General features: G+C 54.7%; 1 protein-coding gene across 1 annotated transcript in view; it reads left to right on the top strand.

The window, feature by feature from the left end:
- The window catches only part of ERN1 (endoplasmic reticulum to nucleus signaling 1), a 67935-nt gene extending 50194 nt beyond the window's left edge, over positions 1 to 17741 (top strand). Inside the window, exons 11-22 of the mRNA XM_028157390.2 lie at positions 2105 to 2223; positions 2852 to 3043; positions 3860 to 4127; positions 4858 to 4948; positions 5234 to 5423; positions 6472 to 6571; positions 6824 to 7023; positions 10017 to 10164; positions 11155 to 11282; positions 12256 to 12379; positions 12753 to 12820; positions 13521 to 17741. Coding sequence (XP_028013191.2) covers positions 2105 to 2223; positions 2852 to 3043; positions 3860 to 4127; positions 4858 to 4948; positions 5234 to 5423; positions 6472 to 6571; positions 6824 to 7023; positions 10017 to 10164; positions 11155 to 11282; positions 12256 to 12379; positions 12753 to 12820; positions 13521 to 13772 — 1880 coding nt within the window. The 3' untranslated portion in view covers positions 13773 to 17741. The remainder of the gene's footprint in view (positions 1 to 2104; positions 2224 to 2851; positions 3044 to 3859; positions 4128 to 4857; positions 4949 to 5233; positions 5424 to 6471; positions 6572 to 6823; positions 7024 to 10016; positions 10165 to 11154; positions 11283 to 12255; positions 12380 to 12752; positions 12821 to 13520) is intronic.
- The last annotated feature ends 1500 nt before the right edge of the window (positions 17742 to 19241 follow it).

Below are 19241 nucleotides of genomic sequence, written 5' to 3'. Positions count from 1 at the left end.
TATGTAAGACTATTAAAAAAATACAGAAAAACCCTTCATGGCTTTATTATTGCAAAATGACATTTCTTTAAAAAGGAAAAGTTGCTCAAGTAAGAAAACGGAAAAACCCAGCAGAGTATAAAGAAGTAGTTGGGGAAGCATCCCGCAGTTCTGAAGGCCCTTCTGAGGAATGCCCCCGCGCAGCCATTTTAAATGGTCTCTGTGTAAGCTGGGGCCACGGGTCAAAGGATACGCTCTTCATGTTGAACTATTACGTTCTTCTGTTTGGTTTTTGTGGAAGAAGTTAAGGATAGTCCCACCGCACATTCATCTTGAAAATAAAATGAGTCCTCTTAGCTTGAGGGACTTGGTCTGGGGGTTGTCCAGAGCAGCAGTCCTAGCCTGGGGTGCTCTCAGCTTCACCTGGGAGCTTTGTCAATTAGGCATTCAAGCCCCCGAGATCCGGAATCAGTAGATCCAGGGCAGGGCCTCTGCTTTTGCTCTGGAGTCTGGACATAACTGCTGATGGTAGATAATCATGGAAACGCAGGAACCGTTCGCATGAAAGTGTTTCCGGGTCTCGTGAGTACATTTGGAGCATTCTTGGTTCAGTATGTGAAGCGTGATATCACTTAAAGCCGAGCTGAGGGAGAAGCCTGTGTGTAAGAACTACAGGAGGAAGACGAATGAATTGGGGCCGATCACTTCCATGGCAGTGGGTTGCGAGGTGCCCTACAGGAGGGGCAGGACTTGGGGCGCTAAGAGCGGGCATCGGGTGAGGGCGGGCAGGGCACTGCTGCCCGTGGTGGCTCGTGGAAGGCACAGCTTGATTTCTCTTGGAGTGAAGGTCTTCTGTTAGCCTCAGAGGGACCGGGAGATACTCACGTTCAGGTCCCTGGGTCCCGCCAGCAAGTCTGAGTCCGAGGTCTGAAGCCGCAGACCTCACGTGAGGAAGTATGACTCCCCAGCAAAGCCAGTCTCGGGGGTCTTCGGCCGACAAGGGGCAACTAGGGGTGGATCAGAGCAAAAGGAGGCTTCCCTTGAAGAGCGGTGTTGTGTTGTTGGTGGAGAACTGACCTAAAGAGAGGGACTAGGTCAAAAAACGTCCGTAGCTTGGACTAGCTGCCATTTGTTTGTGTCTTGGCAATACATCGTCAAAGCTTGGATAGCATAGCGGAAAGATCACAGTGAGACCCGATCTCAGCGAGAGAACCAACAGGAAAGTGTCGGGCCAGGGTGCCGGCAGCCCAGTGGGAGAGGTGAACTGGCACGCTTGGCGGTGTGCGGGGTCATTTGCACACAATAGATGCTCAGTAAATGTGTGGTGAACACTAGGTAGTCACGAAGTAGTCGTGTGGAGAGCAGTGAGTGAACGCTGAGAGCACCGGGACCCCTGTTGTGAGTAGCTCACCACTCCCCGATGGAAGCTCACACTGCGGTAAAAGGGCTAGGGCTCCCCCGGAGCAATTGAAAACCAAGATGGGAAGTTGATGCTCTTAGTGGAGTGATGTTACAAGGGTAAGCGTGAAAGGGCGAACTCCTTGGACGTCGAACAAAGCCTCGTAACGCTTCAGCAGCAGACAGCCTGTTAGGAACATGCACACAAGTCTTGCTCTGAAACATATCCCCAGCACCCTAATTCCTCTCCTGACAAGGAGACTTCTTGCCCCTCATTATGAGATTCAGAAGACTGGATACGTGCCATTAAGTAACAAAATGTCTGTCTTTTTTTTTTTTTTTTTATGTTTTTATTGATTTTAGAGAGAGAGAGGGAAGGGAGAGAGATAGAAACATTGATGAGAGAGAAACATCAATTGGCTGCCTCCTGCATGCCCCTAATGGGGATTGAGCCCACAACGCCGCATGTGTCCTGGCCCAGAATCGAACTGATTTATGGGTGGATTTATGGGTGGATGCTCAACCACTGAGCCACACCAGCTGGGCAAAACTTCTGTCTTGATGAGACATTCCTGGCAGCTGCCTCTCGTGTTCTTTCTCTCCCTTTACAGATGTGAGTGTTTGCACTGCGGGCCTCTCCGTGGACAGCGACTGCTGCCTCAGCTGGGCCGCGAGGGCTGCCACCCCCTGGACGCTGTTCTCACGGAAGTTTTCTTTCCTCTCCCAGGGCACCATGAAACGCCGCTGTCTGCGTCTACCAAGATGCTGGAGAGATTCCCCTACAATCTGCCCAAACACCGGGAAAATGTGATTCCTGCCGACTCCGAGAAAAAGAGCTTTGAGGACGTGAGTGGGGCAGGGAGCAGCTACGGCTCTTCGGGTCGGGTGGTGGGAATAGGCTTTACTCTTGCCTTTAGTGCTCGCAGTCGACTCCGCTGGGGCAACTCACAGCTGGTAGGGACGGAGGGAAGGAAGGAGATGGCCATTAGCAAAAGCTGCAGGAAAGGCCGTGGGACCGAAGGGTGGGACAGCAGCAGAGGCCGCTGGAGGGAGGACAGCAGAGCTTAGGCCTGGAGGTGAGGCTGACCCTGTGTGACCAGCTGTGGGGCTGAGGAGACAGGCCTGACCGGACCTGAGGCTACCAGGTGGGGACCAGTGGGAAGTGGGGTCACTTGGCTACAGAAGAGCCAGGTTACCAAACCTTGACAACCCTGCAGCGGAGGGGAGACAAAGAGAGGAAGTGGGGAGACCAGAGTCCGGTGGCTGCTCAGCCTGAGTGACGATACCGTCACAGCAATAATTCTCAAGGCAGTCGCTTTGGGGAAGGAGCGGTTGTCCGGCCCCGTGCCCTCTGGGCGGCTTAAAAACTCCAGCACACTTCACGTCCTCCTTGTGAAGAGTCAGTGCTGCTCTCGATCGGCTCGTTTGTCTGGCTGGAGATGTTCAGAGATGCAACCACTCTCGCCCACACAAGGTTATCCACCTGGTTGACCAGACTTCAGACCATGCGCCCAGCACCGTTTCTCCGGATGTGGAGGAGAAGTTCGCTCACGCCCCCGCCAAGCCCGAGGCCCCCGTGGACTCTGTGCTCAAGGACATCGCCACCATCATCCTGAGCACCTTCCTGCTCATCGGCTGGGTGGCCTTCATCATCACCTACCCCCTGGTGAGGCCCGGCCCTCCCCTCGGCCCTCCCGCATGTTTCCAAGCTTCTGTGCCCGTCACCTGATGACAGTGAGGCCCGGGCAAACACGGCAAACAAGCACATACATTTATTTTCACATGTAAAAGTTAACATTTACTAATCTTCAAAAACATTGTAATTAGACACTGGCTTCTCAAAAAATGATGATTTTGTAACTACATCCTATGGTTTAACTGACTGTACAAACTGCTTTGTAAACCTTGCTTACAATTCCTTTTGAGTAGTTAACTACATTTTCCTCTTTTAAGAATAGCCATAACAGGTGAAAATCCCTTTAACTTTCTTCCCTACAAACCGGCTGTTAGAAATATCAGCGAGAGTGAGAAAGATGGCCTGGTTATCCTTTCCGCTTTCTAGTTGGAAATAAGTGAGCTAAAGTCACGTAGTCGCGTAGGCCGTGCATTGGGTACCATATACCAGAGGAGTATTCCTTCATCAGGTTGCTCCGAGCCCTGAAATGTTATCACCTTAGCTCACAGTGCCCGGGAAGCTCATTCCCGTATAGGACATGAACCCTTTACTTTGGGGGTGCTTTCCACTTGTTTAAGTGGGTCCACCTCTGCTGCCCCTGCCTGGTGGCCTCCAGTGGGAGGAATGGGCTGTCCTGGGAAGTCTAACTGGCAGGAAGACCACCAGCCGTGGAACGGATCCTGCCTCCTGTGCCTTCCCACCGTCTCCTCCGCCCTGTGGGGTCACATAAAGTGCTCCTGCTTCTCTGGCACAGGGAGCCGCTCCCTGCCTCTCCGCAGGCCCCAGGATGTGTGTTTCTCTTCCCAGAGCATGCATCAGCAGCAGCAGCTCCAGCACCGGCAGTTCCAGAAGGAACTGGAGAAAATCCAGCTCCTGCAACAGCAGCAGCTGCCCTTCCATGCACCCGGGGACGTGGCTCAGGACGCCGAGCTCCTGGACTCGTCCGGCCTGTACTCAGAGAGCTCGGGCACCAGCAGCCCCAGCACGTCCCCCCGAGCCTCCAACCACTCGCTGCACTCCAGCGGCTCTGCCTCCAGGGCCGGCACCGGCCCCTGCCTGGAGCAGGACGACGAGGGTAAAGCCAGTCGCCATTTGGTGCCGTTTTCTCTTTCATTTGAGTGTCACCTGAGAGGCACAGCACCGTGGCCCTCCTGGGAGTGTCCATGGGGTTACGAGGTTCCCACGCGTTCAACCTGTTCTCACCTGACTCCCACTCTGGGGCCGGGGTCCTGCCCCATCTGTGGCCTCTCCTCTCAGAGGGCCTCTGGGAGCCCCCGTGGGATGCCCCACAAGGGCTGGGAATCACTGCTGACCAGGGGTGCACGGGCCCCTGGCTTGAGAGCATTCCCGAGGCCAGCCAGGGGCCAGGGAAGAAAGTGCAGCGGGTGGTCCCCTTTCCCTTGGAGGGCGGCTCAGGCCGGTGTCAGGACAGGAGACCTCAGAGTCCTCGTCTCACGCTGGAGACTCTGCAGCTGGTCTCCCCACGTCACACGTCCACAGTGGCTTTCCCGGGTGTTTCAGGTGCAAATCCTTGAGGCGGGTCTGTAGCAAGCCCCTGTCTTCGGGAAGGTGTAAGACGTTCATTCTCACAGCAGTGCAGAGGCAGGACCGGGGCAGGGGACAGGGACGGGGTGGCCCTGGGCACGAATGGGGAGTGGGCCCAGCAGCTCTCACCAGGGGACAGGCATAGAGCGTCTGAGATGCGTGTCTCAGTCTGAGCTCCGGAAGCTGGTAGCCATTCTAACCTCCAGGTTTGGGTTAGGTGTGTTTAACACCGCCCCTCCTTTTTCCCGTTTTTGTCCCAGATGAGGAAACCAGCATGGTGATGGTTGGGAAAATTTCTTTCTGTCCCAAGGACGTCCTGGGCCACGGAGCGGAGGGCACAATTGTGTACCGGTGAGTGGGTTGGAGAGCCCTGTGCCTTCACCACGACAGACAGGAGTGCCTATCGCTTGCCAGGCTCCAGAGTACAGCAGGGTCAGAGCCGTGACTCAGACGGAAGAGTTCCGCCTCCGGGGAGAGAAGTGGCGACCACGGGTGGTTGGTTGGGGCTTCCTGGGCTGTGAGGCGGGTGAGTGGCCGCTGTGTCAGAGGAGAAGGAACACTGTGGGTCCACGGGCCTCCTGTCGTGTCCACAGCCCCACTGCACTGCCCAACCCAGCCCTGCTCCTTGTCCTGCAGGGGCATGTTTGACAGCCGCGACGTGGCGGTCAAGAGGATCCTCCCCGAGTGCTTCAGTTTCGCCGACCGCGAGGTCCAGCTGCTGCGAGAGTCTGACGAGCACCCGAACGTGATCCGTTACTTCTGCACGGAGAAGGACCGGCAGTTCCAGTACATCGCCATCGAGCTGTGCGCGGCCACGCTGCAGGAGGTGGGTGCCCGCGTCCCCACGGCAGCCTCCCTCCCGGCACCGGGGGCGTGGTTTCAGGGACGGCCGAAGTCGCTCTTTTATTTCTTTTTAATTAACTTTACTGAAGTTATAATATGTACTCATTTAAAACAGACAGTTTGATGCATTTTGACAAAGTTGCATACCCATTTAAACAAAGTCAAAATGTGGAGCAATTTTATCACCCCAACTTGAACCGGGGCGTCCCCTCAGCCTGCCTGGGGCAATCTGTGGTTAACATCCGTCTCCCTCTTGGCCTCTAGAATACCTGGCCGGTCCTGGTCCCAGGGCTGGTGTGGGCTTGGAGGGTGCTTCCCGATGACTCGAGTCATTAGGATCATAATTCCTTTTGCTCAGTTTCCAACTCACCGTGAAACTGTCTCCGTCTCATTCACGCGTAGGGTTACCTGTATGAGGCAGTGAGCTTGAGTGTCTTGCCCTCTTATCTTTCCCACTAGAGACTAGTAAGTTGGAGCTTGTTTGTTTGTTTAAATTAGCCTATTCTTTGAGGAGAAAGTCTTTGGAAAAATAAGGATTTGGACAGAATATTGTCAGTAAAACTTCCCTTTCTTAAAATATGATCAAAGAAAAGGAGATGACTCAGTACCAAATGTTAAAGCAAAAGGCCGGAGGCAGGAGTCTTCTTTTTTTTATTATTATTTATTTATTTATTATTTATTTTTATTTTTATTTATTATTATTTTTTTAATTTCTTTATTGATTAAGGTATCACATATTTGTCCTCATGCCCCCATTCCCATCCCACACCCCTCCCCACACATGCCCCCACCCCCCTGTTGTCCCCAACCGCTGGTTAGGCGCATGTGCTTGCACACAAGTCCTTTGGTTGATCTCCCCCCTTTACCCCCACCCTCCCCTACCCTCCCTCTGAGGCCCGACAGTCTGATCCGTGCTGGAGGCAGGAGTTTTCTAAATAAAAGTGAATCACTTTAAAAAGAGAAAGAGGAGAATGCCCCGAGGGGCCGAGTCCTGGGGCTGAGCCACGACCTGGCCTTCGTGTCTCTCGCAGTACGTGGAGCAGAAGGACTTCGCCCACCTCGGCCTGGAGCCCATCACCTTGCTGCAGCAGACCACCTCCGGCCTGGCCCACCTGCACTCCCTCAACATCGGTGAGAGCTTCCCTCCCTCGGCGCGGCCGGGTGGGGTGACCGGCTTGCCCGGGCCGGGCCTGCCTCTGCCGAAGCTCTCTGCTGCATCGCTGGTGTGCACGCTGCGTAAGGATCTCAGGAGGGTTCTTACGCTGTTGAGACCTTTGGAGGCGGCAGGGCGCTTGGCAGTCTAAGGAGGGTGCACTCCCGTCGCAGGAGGAGGCCCGGTGTTGCTCATGGTTCACATTGGACTCATCCGGAGTTTTGTGTTAGTTCACAGAGACCTGAAGCCCCACAACATCCTCCTCTCCATGCCCAATGCGCATGGCAGGATCAAGGCCATGATCTCCGACTTCGGCCTCTGCAAGAAGCTGGCAGTGGGCAGGCACAGCTTCAGCCGCCGCTCGGGGGTGCCCGGCACCGAAGGCTGGATCGCCCCGGAGATGCTGAGTGAGGACTGCAAGGAGAACCCCGTGAGTACCGAGCGCAGGCCTTTGGAAACTGCAGCCTCTTGTACCTCCAGGACGAAGAGCCTCCCGGCAGGGTTGGAGGGCAGTGACACGTGTTTAACAGCACGCTGCCGGCCCTTCGCATTGTCTCACGACCAGATGAACGAAAGGGGCGAACGGGAGCAAGTGTCTGGTTTCCCCCTCCACCCCCGTCACTTTCCCCGTATTTGGGAACTCACAGCTTCCATAAGGTGAACAAACTTCCAGTTTGTTTTGTTTTTGCTCTCCCAACTTTTTATTTTGAGAATTTTTAAGATGTGCAGAAAATACCTCTGTACCTCCGTCCAGATTCAACATTTGTTGGTTATTTTTCACTTTCTCTCTGTCTGTTGCTGAACCATTTGAATATAAAAGGGAAGCATCCCAGTCCTTCACCCATAAATACCCTCGCAGCTGTCTCCCAAGAACAAGCACAGTCCTGACCTTTATGCCAGTCACACCTAACGGTTAACGTTTGACGTCTGACACTCAGTCCGTGTTCACACCGCCCCAGATCCCGCTTACAGAGCGGGTATTTGTGAACCCGGGTCCAGTCAGCTGCCTTGCATTGCATGCGATGCTCTCCCTTTACTCTGCTTCGATCCTCCGACCTCCGACCTTCTGTGAAGAGTGAGGCGCTCGTCTGAAGAAAGCCCCATTCGGGCTCGCTCACTCGTTTCCTCGTGGTGGTGGTTAACGCGCCTGTGCAGTCCTTGTATTCCCTGTGAGCTAAAAGTAGGTCCAAGGGACCGATTGGATTGAAGGTAGATGCTCTTGAGCAACCCTCACAGGAGACGGCCTCCGGAGGCACGTCATGGCAGGTTGTGCCGGTGTTCCTGGACCCCTGCTGGTGATGCCAGCTTGGCTCACTCGGCACAGAGGGCGCCTGCTTTTCTCTCCACCACGTTTTCCTCTTTGTTGTTAGTTCCCTGTGGGGCGATGTTTGGCACAGCGTGGATGGTATCCTCTTTCCCAGCAGTCACTCACCCGATGGCACAGCATCACTGACGTCCCTCCCGGAATTCCTTCACTCAGTGGGAATTCTTCTGCATTTGTTAGCTGACATTTTTCTGTAAAGAAGAGTTTTGTTTCTGATCCCCTTTCTCTCTTTTTTCCCCCACTATGAATTCATGGATTTTTAAAATAGTGTTATAATCCATTCTAGTCCTTTTTTTTCCTATTCTGTTTTCTTTTTGTTCTTCCTTTTGACATTCAAATTGTTCCAGATTGGTTCAACGGGAGCCCTCCCGCTGGCTTCCTCATCCTTTTGCTGAGAGCCCATTCGTGTCTCGGCACCTTTACCCTGCGCTCCCCCGATCCAGACCCGGATGGGATCAGCCAGTCTAACATAGATGAGATTCCGTCGAGCCCTCTTACCCCATTCACGGGGGACCAGCAGCTGGTCAGTGAGTCAAAGAAGTCAGTTATGATGCAGAGTCATGAGAAAATTCACCACACTTGAAGCACTTTAACTTAAAGCAAGCACTGTGATTCGTTAAGGAATAGAAATCCTTGATGTAGGTTTTTTTTCTTCGCATTCCAGTCCAACTGAAGGGAGTTGTTCATTTCCTCTCCTGTGTAAAGCACCTTACATGCCGCTTCCGCGCCTCCTAGTTTGAGACCTAGACATTTCACACCCGTCCTAAGAGCAGAATCCTAGCTGCCTATTTATGTCCCAGTCCCTTACAGTGGAGTCTCCCACGTCTAATTCATAGGAGTTTTGTAGCCACTCACCTTTATTGGATCTTCGCAAAACTCAGCTCACCTCAAACTTGGTGGCAGTCGTGTTTTCACAGCTTATGGGATATTTAAATTAAAGAGCAAGTGGCAATAATAAGTTTGGAAAGAACATAACTGAGCGTAGAGATGAGCTTGTGGGAGCAGGGCACCCAGGCGTGTAGGACAAGAGCCCCCCGGCATCAGTGTTGAGTGTACTGGGGAGTTTGAATGATACCGAGCAGGTGAAGCGACAGGTGAGAGCTTCAGCTGTGGTGGACTTGCTCCCCTGTCACCCACGTGAGGACAATTCTGATGAGATAGAGATGGTCAGGCCTGGGAATTGGAAGACCTGAGTCTCGTCCTTGAATAGGACAACCTCGTCCTGGTCACCATTGGACCTCTCTACCCATGTCTTTATGGCATTCGCTGTGCTCACCTCGTGGGGCTGTGCTGAGGGTGAACGACAGGTCACTGTTGTTACAGGAGTATTTTCCCCAGAGTGGAAGGTGACGGCTCCTGGGTTTCTCTCCCTGGTCCTCCGGTGTCTGCTGGAGAATCAGAGTGGTGCAGCCTGGCGGCTGGCCCTGCTCGGGAGCCACCTAGTGTTACATCCAAGTAGCGCAGGCTGGAAGCCACACTGAAAGTCCCCGCAGACACAGAGTGGGTTTGTGGCCTAAGTGAGAGGTGTAAGCGGACATCAGAATGACCTCCCTGGGAACTTGTCACGTAGTTTCTTCCTGGGGCTGTTTTTGAAGCAGCAAGTGTTTTATTCCTTTATTAGCTAAGTTTTAAAGCCTAACGTAAGCAGGCCCGGGGCACACCAGGCAGCAAAGGCACAGAAATCCCCGCCTCCAAGGAGCCACCTGCCGGCGGGGTAAAGAGGGCTGGGAGGGAGCTTCCTGGGGCCACACCAGTCCAGGTGAATTTTCACATATTAATGCACTTAATCTTCACAACAACCCGAGGAGCATCGCATGTTCTCTCCTTTCTCCGTTGGAGGACACAAGGCACAGTGGCCGCAGGGCTTCCGGCTGGCCGGTGGCAGAGCCGGCGTCCCGGCAGTCGGGCCCAGAGCCCATGTCTCCAAGGTGAACACCACCCAAGCGGCCCCTGCAGGGGCCCAGCACTGCTCCCAGCAATTCCCAGCGTCAGCCCGTCCTCCACGACATGTTCACCGTGGAGGACGTGGCGGCCACACTCCCCTGCTGCCGGGGGGCGGGGCTCCCAGAAGGCCTCTCACACCCCACCCTTCTTTCCAGACCTACACGGTGGACATCTTCTCTGCGGGCTGCGTGTTTTACTACGTGGTTTCTGAGGGCAGCCACCCTTTCGGCAAGTCCCTACAGCGACAGGCCAACATCCTCCTGGGCGCCTACAGCCTCGACTGCTTACAGCCCGAGAAGCACGGTGAGCGGGCCGCTGGGCGTGCGGGGGACGGAGCCGCTCCTCAGCTGCCCGGATGCCCCTGCGCGGGGATGGTGCCAGCTCTGTTCCCAGGGGTCCTCTCCAGGGGCCCACCTGTGGCTGCAGGGGCTATTCCTGCTGCACCTCCTTCTAGAGCCAAGAAGCTGAGTTTCCATCAGGTCCCAGTTACCTGTGTGACCCGGGCAGCCCTGTGGGGACCTGTGTTCTCCAGCTCGTGACTGGTGAGGGTTATATAATCAGGTCTTTCCCGCACCGATGTTTGGAAGGACACGCAGCCCACGCGTCATACGCTGGACTGGCTCTGGCCTGCGCCAGTCGTCAGCATGGTCAGCGGCTGCGGGCGGAGACAGGCAGGCTTGGTCCTCACTCCCAGGCGTGGGTGCAGCAAGTCTTCTTCCTGACCTCAGGCTTTTCTGTGTTAAAATTCACCCATGACACCCAGTTCTTAAAAAAGCCTTTAACTTTTTAAAATTAAAAACTAACTTGGGTTTTTGCTTATAGATTAATTTCCCTTATTCCCGGTAGAGAAACCTTTGGTTAAGGCCATGATTCCATGACACGGTGATGAATGACTGCTGATGACACCTTTGTATATATTATTCTGGTCATCTATCTAGACATACGTGCGTAGGTACATACTATTCTGCAACATGCTCGATGCTTAGCTTCACCTTGACTCTCCGTGTCGAACCCGTGTTCAGCCGGGGCGTCCTCGTCATGGCCCCCAGTTCAGGGTAGGGGCGCGGCCGTCGCCGAGCCTCTGAGTGGGTATTTCCAGCCCTTTTCGCACCCTGTGACGAGGACTCTCCTTACCCGCTGCAGCTTCCTGGGCAAGCTCTTCACTGTGTGACAGACCAGCTCCTGTCCGTGGAGTCTTGAGTCCAAGGGCGTGCGGACGGTTCCGGTGGGGGGGTCCGCCGTGGCGCTGGGCTGGTGGTGATGCGTTCGGCCTGTGCTTGTCCTCCTCTGCAGAGGACGTCGTCGCCCGGGAGCTGATAGAGAAGATGATCTCCATGGACCCCCAGAAGCGCCCGTCAGCGAAGCACGTGCTGAAGCACCCGTTCTTCTGGAGCCTCGAGAAGCAGCTCCAGTTCTTCCAGGTGGGCCCGGCTCCGCCCCGACGGAGGTAGCGCTCGCCAGGCGCCGGGAAGGCAGCAGACAAGGAATAAGACACAGGACCCCGGTCCCATACCTAGAGGCCACCCGGCCTGGCATGTTCACATATTTTCTTCATAAAATAAAAGTGTGATCAGGATCAAGCTATATATACAGTTTTGTAGCTTGCCTTTTTTTTTTTTTTTTTTTTTTACTGTATATACTATTTTAAGTACTTTTCCATGTTAAAGCTCTAAAATTCTAATGACTGTTGCATTCTATCATATGTGTGTGCCATCATTTAAAAACTGTATGTTATGGGAGCTTTCAGATGCACACAAAAGTAGAGGGAATATGATAATGAACTCCCAGTTAGCCATCAGCCAGGTCCAGCAATTGTTAACTCAGCCTTGGCCCTCTCTTCACCTCTCCCCACTCCCCTCTCCAAAATATTTTGAAGCAAACCTCAGCATCATATAATATCATTCGAGTTTCGCAGATTTAAACATCTCCGTATATTGGGTTTTTGTTTGTTTGTTTGCGCAGCTCTTAAGATAGATTCTGAGAGGTTAAATGACAGGATCAGTGGACATGAACTCCTTTAGAGGTCTGGCTATTTTGAGGCCTCCTGGTGTTGCCAGGTGGCTTTGGGGAAGGTGCTGTGTTCCTCAGAGTCCTCCCTGGTGTGAAATGCAGGTGAGGTGCTCAGGGCCGTGGACAGGTGTGATCTGTGTCATCGCTCTGTCGTGGAGACAGACCGTGTGGGCCTCTCTGCAGTGAGCGACAGACATGGCCACTCCCAGGGGAAAGTTAACTCACGGGGGTGGGGGAGGCAGACGTCCAGCTGCCCAGCCCGGAGCCCGGCTTCAGCCCAGCTCAGGACTCAGGAGGCAGTGACCGCTCTGCCTGGGTGTCGATCCTCCAGCGCTCAGCTTCTCTCCACACTGACCACCATCTGTGGCCCTCGTCTCCCTACAGGACGTGAGTGACCGGATAGAAAAGGAGTCACTGGACGGCCCGATCGTGAAGCAGCTGGAGAGAGGCGGGCGAGCCGTGGTGAAGATGGACTGGAGGGAGAACATCACCGTCCCCCTCCAGACAGGTGAGCACAGATGTTCCCAGTGCTGCAGCCGGTTCTGAGAAGCAAACGTGGAAATGGCAGCCCCAGGCTGTTGGGGCTCCAAGCACCACCTACGGGGAGGCTTTCTGGGGTGTCGTTTGTGGTTTAGAGACACCAGTGTGTTTCGTTGTTGTCTGGGTGACAGGTCAGTGGTGGGTGGTGCTTGCCTCTGGTCATGGTGTGAGCAGGCGGTGGGATGCAGACTGGCACGCCCGGGTTCAGTCTGGGCGCGCTCCCGTCCTCGATCAGAGTGCAGTTAGGTTGTTTCAGTCCGACCGCTTAGTCCCCAGGAGCCTCAGGAATTGTTTCCTTGTGAGAAGTGTTTGTTACGTTGCATTGCTTGTCTTCTTCCTAGATCTGCGTAAATTCAGAACCTACAAAGGTGGCTCCGTCAGAGATCTCCTCCGAGCCATGAGGAACAAGGTGAGGGCTGTGACCCCAGCCACTCAGCCACCCTCTCCTCCTGTCTGTTCTCTGCCATCCTTTCACCCGGCCTGGAGTTCAGACCTCGCAGAGGCTGGGCGGCCTTAGCCAGACTTGGCAAACTAGGGACGTGCTTCCCGTAGACGGGCTTTGTCTCCGGGGACCTCGAGGTGAGCAGCCTACCTGGCGCCGGCGTCCTTTGTGGTCTCCGCTGACTGTATGGTGCCCTCTGCCTGCCCGATCCAGCACCATAGCAACCCCTACAGGACCCTCTGGGCACTTCCCACACGGGCCTGTCTCCGGGGGCCAGGGCCCCACTTATTCTCTGGAGGGACCTGGGGGTATCTTGGCCTGAGCTGTCACTGCGCAGCCTTCAAACAGGGCCCAGGCCCAGACAAGGCCTCCAAGCCTGTTGGGGCAGACACTTCAGTTCCAGGCGACTTTATTCCGCTTGAGGCTGCCAGGGGCTCGCTAGGTCCCCACGCCACGCCCCACACTGGGCCTTGCTCAGCTCCGAGGTCTCCGAATGAGGGGAGGCAGCCATGGGGAGCAGGATGGATGGTGGGCTGCTTAAACCTTTCCCCTTTCCTTTACAGAGAACTTACTAACATTTTCTTCCTTGAGAAATAAAAGGATCTCTGACCAGCGTTTCTTGGACTCTCTAACTGACCGCCTGTGTCTGTGTCCGCCCTGTTTGCAGAAGCACCACTACCGGGAGCTCCCCGTGGAGGTGCGGGAGACCCTGGGCTCCATCCCCGACGACTTCGTGCGCTACTTCACGTCGCGCTTCCCCCACCTCCTCTCACACACCTACCGGGCCATGGAGCTGTGCAGCCACGAGAGGCTCTTCCAGCCCTACTACTTCCACCCACCCCCCAAGCCTCAGTCCCCCGTGACTCCAGACGCCCCTGAGCCAGGCCGGACTCCGTCTTGTGGCCCCAGCTGTGACTGAGCGCTGCATGTCTGCAATCCAGGGCCTGAGGCCACGCTTAGCAAGAAGACCAGGCTCCCAAACCAGTGCCTTGAGCTGCCTGCTCTGCAGCTGGCAGAGGAGGGTCTGACCCCTAGACGGGGAGAGGTGACCCCTCCTGACCTGCAGGAAGCTGGGAAGACAGGGTGAAAGCTTCACCTCCAGGGAACAGCTGCAGGAAAGGCCGTCCCCGGCAGCAGCAGAGCGCCTCCACCTCTTCCTGCATAGACTGGCTTCAGACATGTTTCCTTTTAAGCTTCCTGTTCGATGTCAGCCTGAGGCCTTGAAGGAAGCGGGAGGAAGAAATGCTAAGCTCTGCCTGTGTGCGGGGCCCCGGAGCAGCTCTCCCCGACGGCAGGCTGAGGGGCACCGACGGAGGGACGGAGGTCACTGGTCATCGAGCACAGTGCGCCCAAGCATCCCAGGTCACTGGACCCAGTGCTTCCTCGGGGCAGTGGGTGTGGTGTTGGGACAGGTCAGCGCACGCTGGAAAGGGAGGCCACGGCCGCCGGTGTCGGAAATGGAGAGGACGCTCGGTTCCCAGGCCCCATGACTGCGGCCCCATGACTAGTGGCCTCCATGGTGGCTTGTGGCCTGGACCATTTAGGGATGCTTAGGAGCGTTTGGGGGCAAGAAGTGATACTTCCCTGGCCATCAAGGACCCAGGCACGGACAGGCCTTCGGGACCGGAGGGTCACAGGCCTACCTGGCCAGTGTGGCCACCCCAGGAGAGCCCTGGGCCAGAGGGCAGGCGATGAGGCCTCTCTGTCCCTGGAGCCAGCGGGATGGCCAGGGGCTTGGTGCCAAGGCCAGGCTCCCCGCGTACCGCGTGGGCAGGATTTTCTGTTTCTCTTGGCAGATTTTAATAACTTTATAGTTTGATCACACTGTAGAACGCTACATTAGCACAAGTGAGCTAAGCGTCACGTGAAGCTTGCTCATGAAGAAGAAATGCAATACATCTGTTCTGTGTGGTACCCCTCCCCACCCCCCCACCCCCCCGCCGCCAGGAAGAGTGTTCGTATTCAGAACATTTCCAGCGCTGGCGAAGAGCAAGCATCACAGCGTCACTATACACACACGTCATCCTCAAAGTGATGCCATGTTATTTCTCCCCCTCAATTTAATGTCATTTTTAATTTTCGTTTTAATCAATTCCTGTCTTTTCTCCACCGAGAGCCTTAGTGGTTGCGTGCAATGAGGGTGCCACGTGAGGAAGCGTTTCCTGTGCACGTGCTCCGGCCGGGGAGCGTTCATGCGGTTCCGTCCTGGTGAACTCGGAGACTCCGCTGGGAGTGCGCGTGTTGCCGTGGCGTTCACTGACTGACGGGAAATCACTGTTTCTTACTGTGCGACGTCTTCGTAGTGTCGTGTGCGAAGGCCACGCAGCAAAGGCTCTGGCTCTGCCTTTGCAGACTTCCATTCCCTTTCATGATGCCTGCGATCACTTGTTCTCCTAAATAGTACCCCGCATCTGTGAAGCTCACCAGTTACCTCATTCCGACCTGGGAACCCTGGCGTCCTTGGTTTTTCAGGAGTACAGCCCAACGGGTTCTGCTCCCCACACTCACTGGCCTGTGCCAGCTCCGTTCCGCGGGTCACTGTGCCACCAGCTCGAGGGCCAGGCAGAGAAGGTGCCACGAGTGACCTCCCGGCTGCCAGCACCCTGCTGCCGGGTGCCGCTGTCCCCCACTGCTGAGCGTTCTCTTTGCGGAGTAGCCAGGTCGTTTCTAGCCGCCCAATACTTGTCATGTCTCTGTTTTGGCTCAACTTGCCTGCAGGACAACTTCTTCTTAAAATGCCTTTTCTGCTGATCATATTTGTTTCTAACCACCCAACTCAGACTCAGTGATACGCCGTTAGCTGGGACACTGGCGCTGGGGACAGAGAGAGGGACAAGATAGCCAGAACCCGTGCTCTCAGGAGCCTGTGGTGAGAGACAACGACCAGTTAACATCAGGGCATGAAGGAGCCCAGGGGTGGGGAAGGGCGTGTATTTGGGGTTTGCGCCTTTTCAGTCTTAAAGCGCCCGTGTCCCGGACCCCTCGGAACTGGTCAGATTGCTCTCTGTCCATCTTCTCTTCATCACCTTCGGGATCCAGGCCTCCAGGGGCCTGCAGAGGTCCTGCATGGACGCTTGCCATGAAAACATCCTATGGCAGATCCTGTCTCAGCCTCTAGAATCTGCTGTGCTGCTGAGCTCTGGGACCTGGAGTACGAGTCCTAGAAGGCTGTTGGACTTTTTAGAAGTATTCGGTTTTATTTTTACGACACTTTTCTCTGATTGCTTCTTGAGCTTTTTAACTTCATTTTAAAAGACTCCGCATGTCACTAGGCATCCGAGCATTGGCACTTTGGGGACCCACTGGTGTTACTTGATAAGTCACTAAACCATCCAGGCGCCAAAGTACAAAATCCTGGGTGCAAAGGTGTCTCCCCTCCCCCGTCTCAGTGCAATAGTCGTCATAGGCTCTTTGCAGCGAGACGTCGCTCCGACCCACTGCATGTATTGGATTGGAAGAGCTGCAGGCCAGTGGGTCCAGCAAAGTATTTTCTTCCCATCAAGAAAGGTCCTATCAGCATTTACCCTGATCCTCCCACTAAGGCTTTGTGTGGACGTGACTCGTTTATCTGTGTGATTCCGTCTCATGGCAGTAGATGATGACTTGGTTGCCGATCTGACCTCTCGCTGATGTGGGTGGGGGCCTTTGGGTCGCCGTGCTTTCTCCTCTTGGCCGCTGTCGTTTCAGAAGTTGGACTCGGGCCAGCCTCCCAATACGTTGGGTTTCCCAAGACTGCTCCCGTTCTCCATCTGCTCACTGGCTGGTTCCTGCGGAAGATGGGCTGGGCCCTCCATGCAGGAAGAGCAAGCCCAGCACCCTGTAGAGAGCCCCTTTCCATCCTCTTTACTTCCATTCAGTTTCTGAAATCCCTTTCCTTCCTCCCTCCCGGCGTGCCTTTGCCCTGGCCATCCCTGCGCCGTCCTGGAGTTGTTCAGATGTGTGTGCCTGGCAGCAGCCTTTCCGAGGAAGTCACTGTGTGTGCCATCCAGATAAGCCAGATTTCCTCCTCCCAGGGAAACCAAAGCATCTACCCTCTCCTGTACTTCCTTTACGAAACAGTGATTTCCCATGCGTGACTCCGGTTCTGACCGTAGCAGCACTTAAATCTCCTGTGCTCATTGGAGAACCACAGAACCGTCCGCAGTGAGCCTCCCTCCGGGGCAGCCTTAACCCACAACCCCGGCCAACGTCCCCACGCCCGCCTCCCGAGCTCTCCGCGCGCTTGGTGGGTGCAGTATTCCTTTTCGGTATCCCAAAAGCTGTGACGGGGGTGTCCCCATTACCTGGAAAGCATTACCAGTCAACTCGGCCACATTCTCAGATGCAAACCTTATGTAGTGTTCTTTTTGCAATGACCTATTTATTTAACCTATTTATATTTATTTAATTTTTACTCTGAAGTATACCCCAGTTACAATTGCACTTGCTTAAAGCATAGACGATTTGTTTTGGACAACACCCCTGACCATTTTAAAACTGGAAAAGGAAAAGTTATACTGTATCCTTCCACGGGATGGATGCCTTACAGTAGCTTTGATAGCAAAGGGTGAATAATTTGGTCGTGGTAAAAATGTTAATTTTTAAGTGATTTTAAAAATAATTCTGTGCCATCGTGTCTTCTCTGTGGATGGTTAGTTGTTAAATGTGTGTTAATTATGTGAAACAATCCTCTTTGTGGAGCCTAAAATCCTCCTTTTTAGCTTTATATTTTATAAACTGCCAGATTGTACAATTTTTATGTGTATTTTTAAAGCTAGATGATGTGAGGGTAATTATATAAGTTAAATGGCCTATTTTTGTACCTCCTGTACAGTTTTATAATTCTGCTGATTGATGATGGCGTCTTACGTTGAGCCAACCACAAATAAAGGTAGTTTTGGATTTGGAAGCCAGTTTCATCTTCTTAAAGATGCAACCACCGCTCAGACCAAGGGCTTGGTCCCAGCTGTCTTCTGGGGCGACGGGGTGGCTGGTGAGGGTGAGCAGCTGGCTCAGCTGGCGGGAAGGCGGGTGGGGGTGCAGTTGCCTGCTGTGTCTGTGGCAGGGAATGGGGCTGGGACATCCCTCCTCCTTGGTGGCTCTCTGTGGGAAAAGGCCCTTTGAAACACAGCAGGAAGTCCCCCAAAGTATCAATTGGAGCTGAATTCCAGGGAGGTGGCCAAGTTGGGACAGACTTGCCTCATGGTGAGAATTGGGCTCCAGCAGAGTTTGGGGCACACGTACAGTGAAGAGGATGCTGGACCAAGAAATCTAGGAGGAGAGAAACCCACTGGGTGACTCGGCCAGCACAGAGCCGGGAAAGCACGGGGTGTGTCCTCCCGCACGCCAAGGGACGCGTTCTCCTCCCATCCATCCCTCTGGAATCGGGGGGCTCCGCTTTCTCCTGCACCACCCAAAGGGAGACGCTGAAGGGCCCACCAGCCCCCGGACAGCGTAGCTGGGGCTCAAGGTCGTCTCCTTCCACGTGGCCCCCACCATCCCACCCCCCGCCTCAGAGGGCACCGGAGTGTCCCTGAGAACCATAGACACACCCGCCTGCCCTCTGCAGCTCTGGACACAGCAAAGCCAAGGGCACACGAGGACCTGCTCGCTTCCCGTCACCTGGGGCAACAGCAGAGACAGCTCCTGCATTCCCCACACAGCTATTACGCCAGGACTGCGTCTACCTCTTGAATTGGCCCAGACCAGGGAGGAAGGCAGCTGGTAGCACCCTTAGCTGCTTCTGAGGACAGAGGAGGCCAGCAGGTGGTGGAGCTGCTGGCACGGCGGGGCCGGGGCTCCGGGCATTGAGATGGGGTTTGCTGCTTTCGTGCTGAGTCAGCTTTGGGCTGCAAAGACAATGTGTTTTCTTAGTGTCTGGTGCACTTCATTATAAACACTAGAGGCCTGGTGCATGAAATTCAGGCACGAGTAGGTTCCCTAGGCCTGGCCAGCGATCAGGGCCGATCAGGGCCTACTGGCTGCCGGCCAGGGCCTTCATTCCGTGCCATCCCCTGGTGGTCAATGCACGTTATAGTGAGCGATTGAACTCCTGGTCAAACTCCCGAGGGGACACTTGGCATATTAGCCTTTTTTATATATAGATATGCACACACATACACAACTGCATTCCATCAGCAAATGCACTTATCCGAATCTCTACATTTGTCTCATTGGGGTCATGTGTTAGCTTCACGAGAACATGACAACAGCCAATACCAGGCCAGGCACTGTGTTGGAGCATCGGTGCCCTGATCGGTCCTTGGCCTTAACGTCTTCCACTTTAGTGAGAGACTGACCAGACTCTCCGGCAGGGCCAGAATCGTGTCTGGGCCCATCCGCTGTGGGCAGAGGACCAGGGCTGGTTAAGAGCTTGGCAGCCCCCAGGAAACCATAGTGACGGATGGTG

Source organism: Eptesicus fuscus, chromosome 20 (assembly GCF_027574615.1).
Source record: "Eptesicus fuscus isolate TK198812 chromosome 20, DD_ASM_mEF_20220401, whole genome shotgun sequence".
NCBI classification, from domain to species: Eukaryota; Metazoa; Chordata; class Mammalia; order Chiroptera; family Vespertilionidae; genus Eptesicus; species Eptesicus fuscus.
The sequence above is the reverse complement of the archived record's forward strand: the minus strand, read 5'-3'. Positions and strand labels throughout refer to the sequence as shown.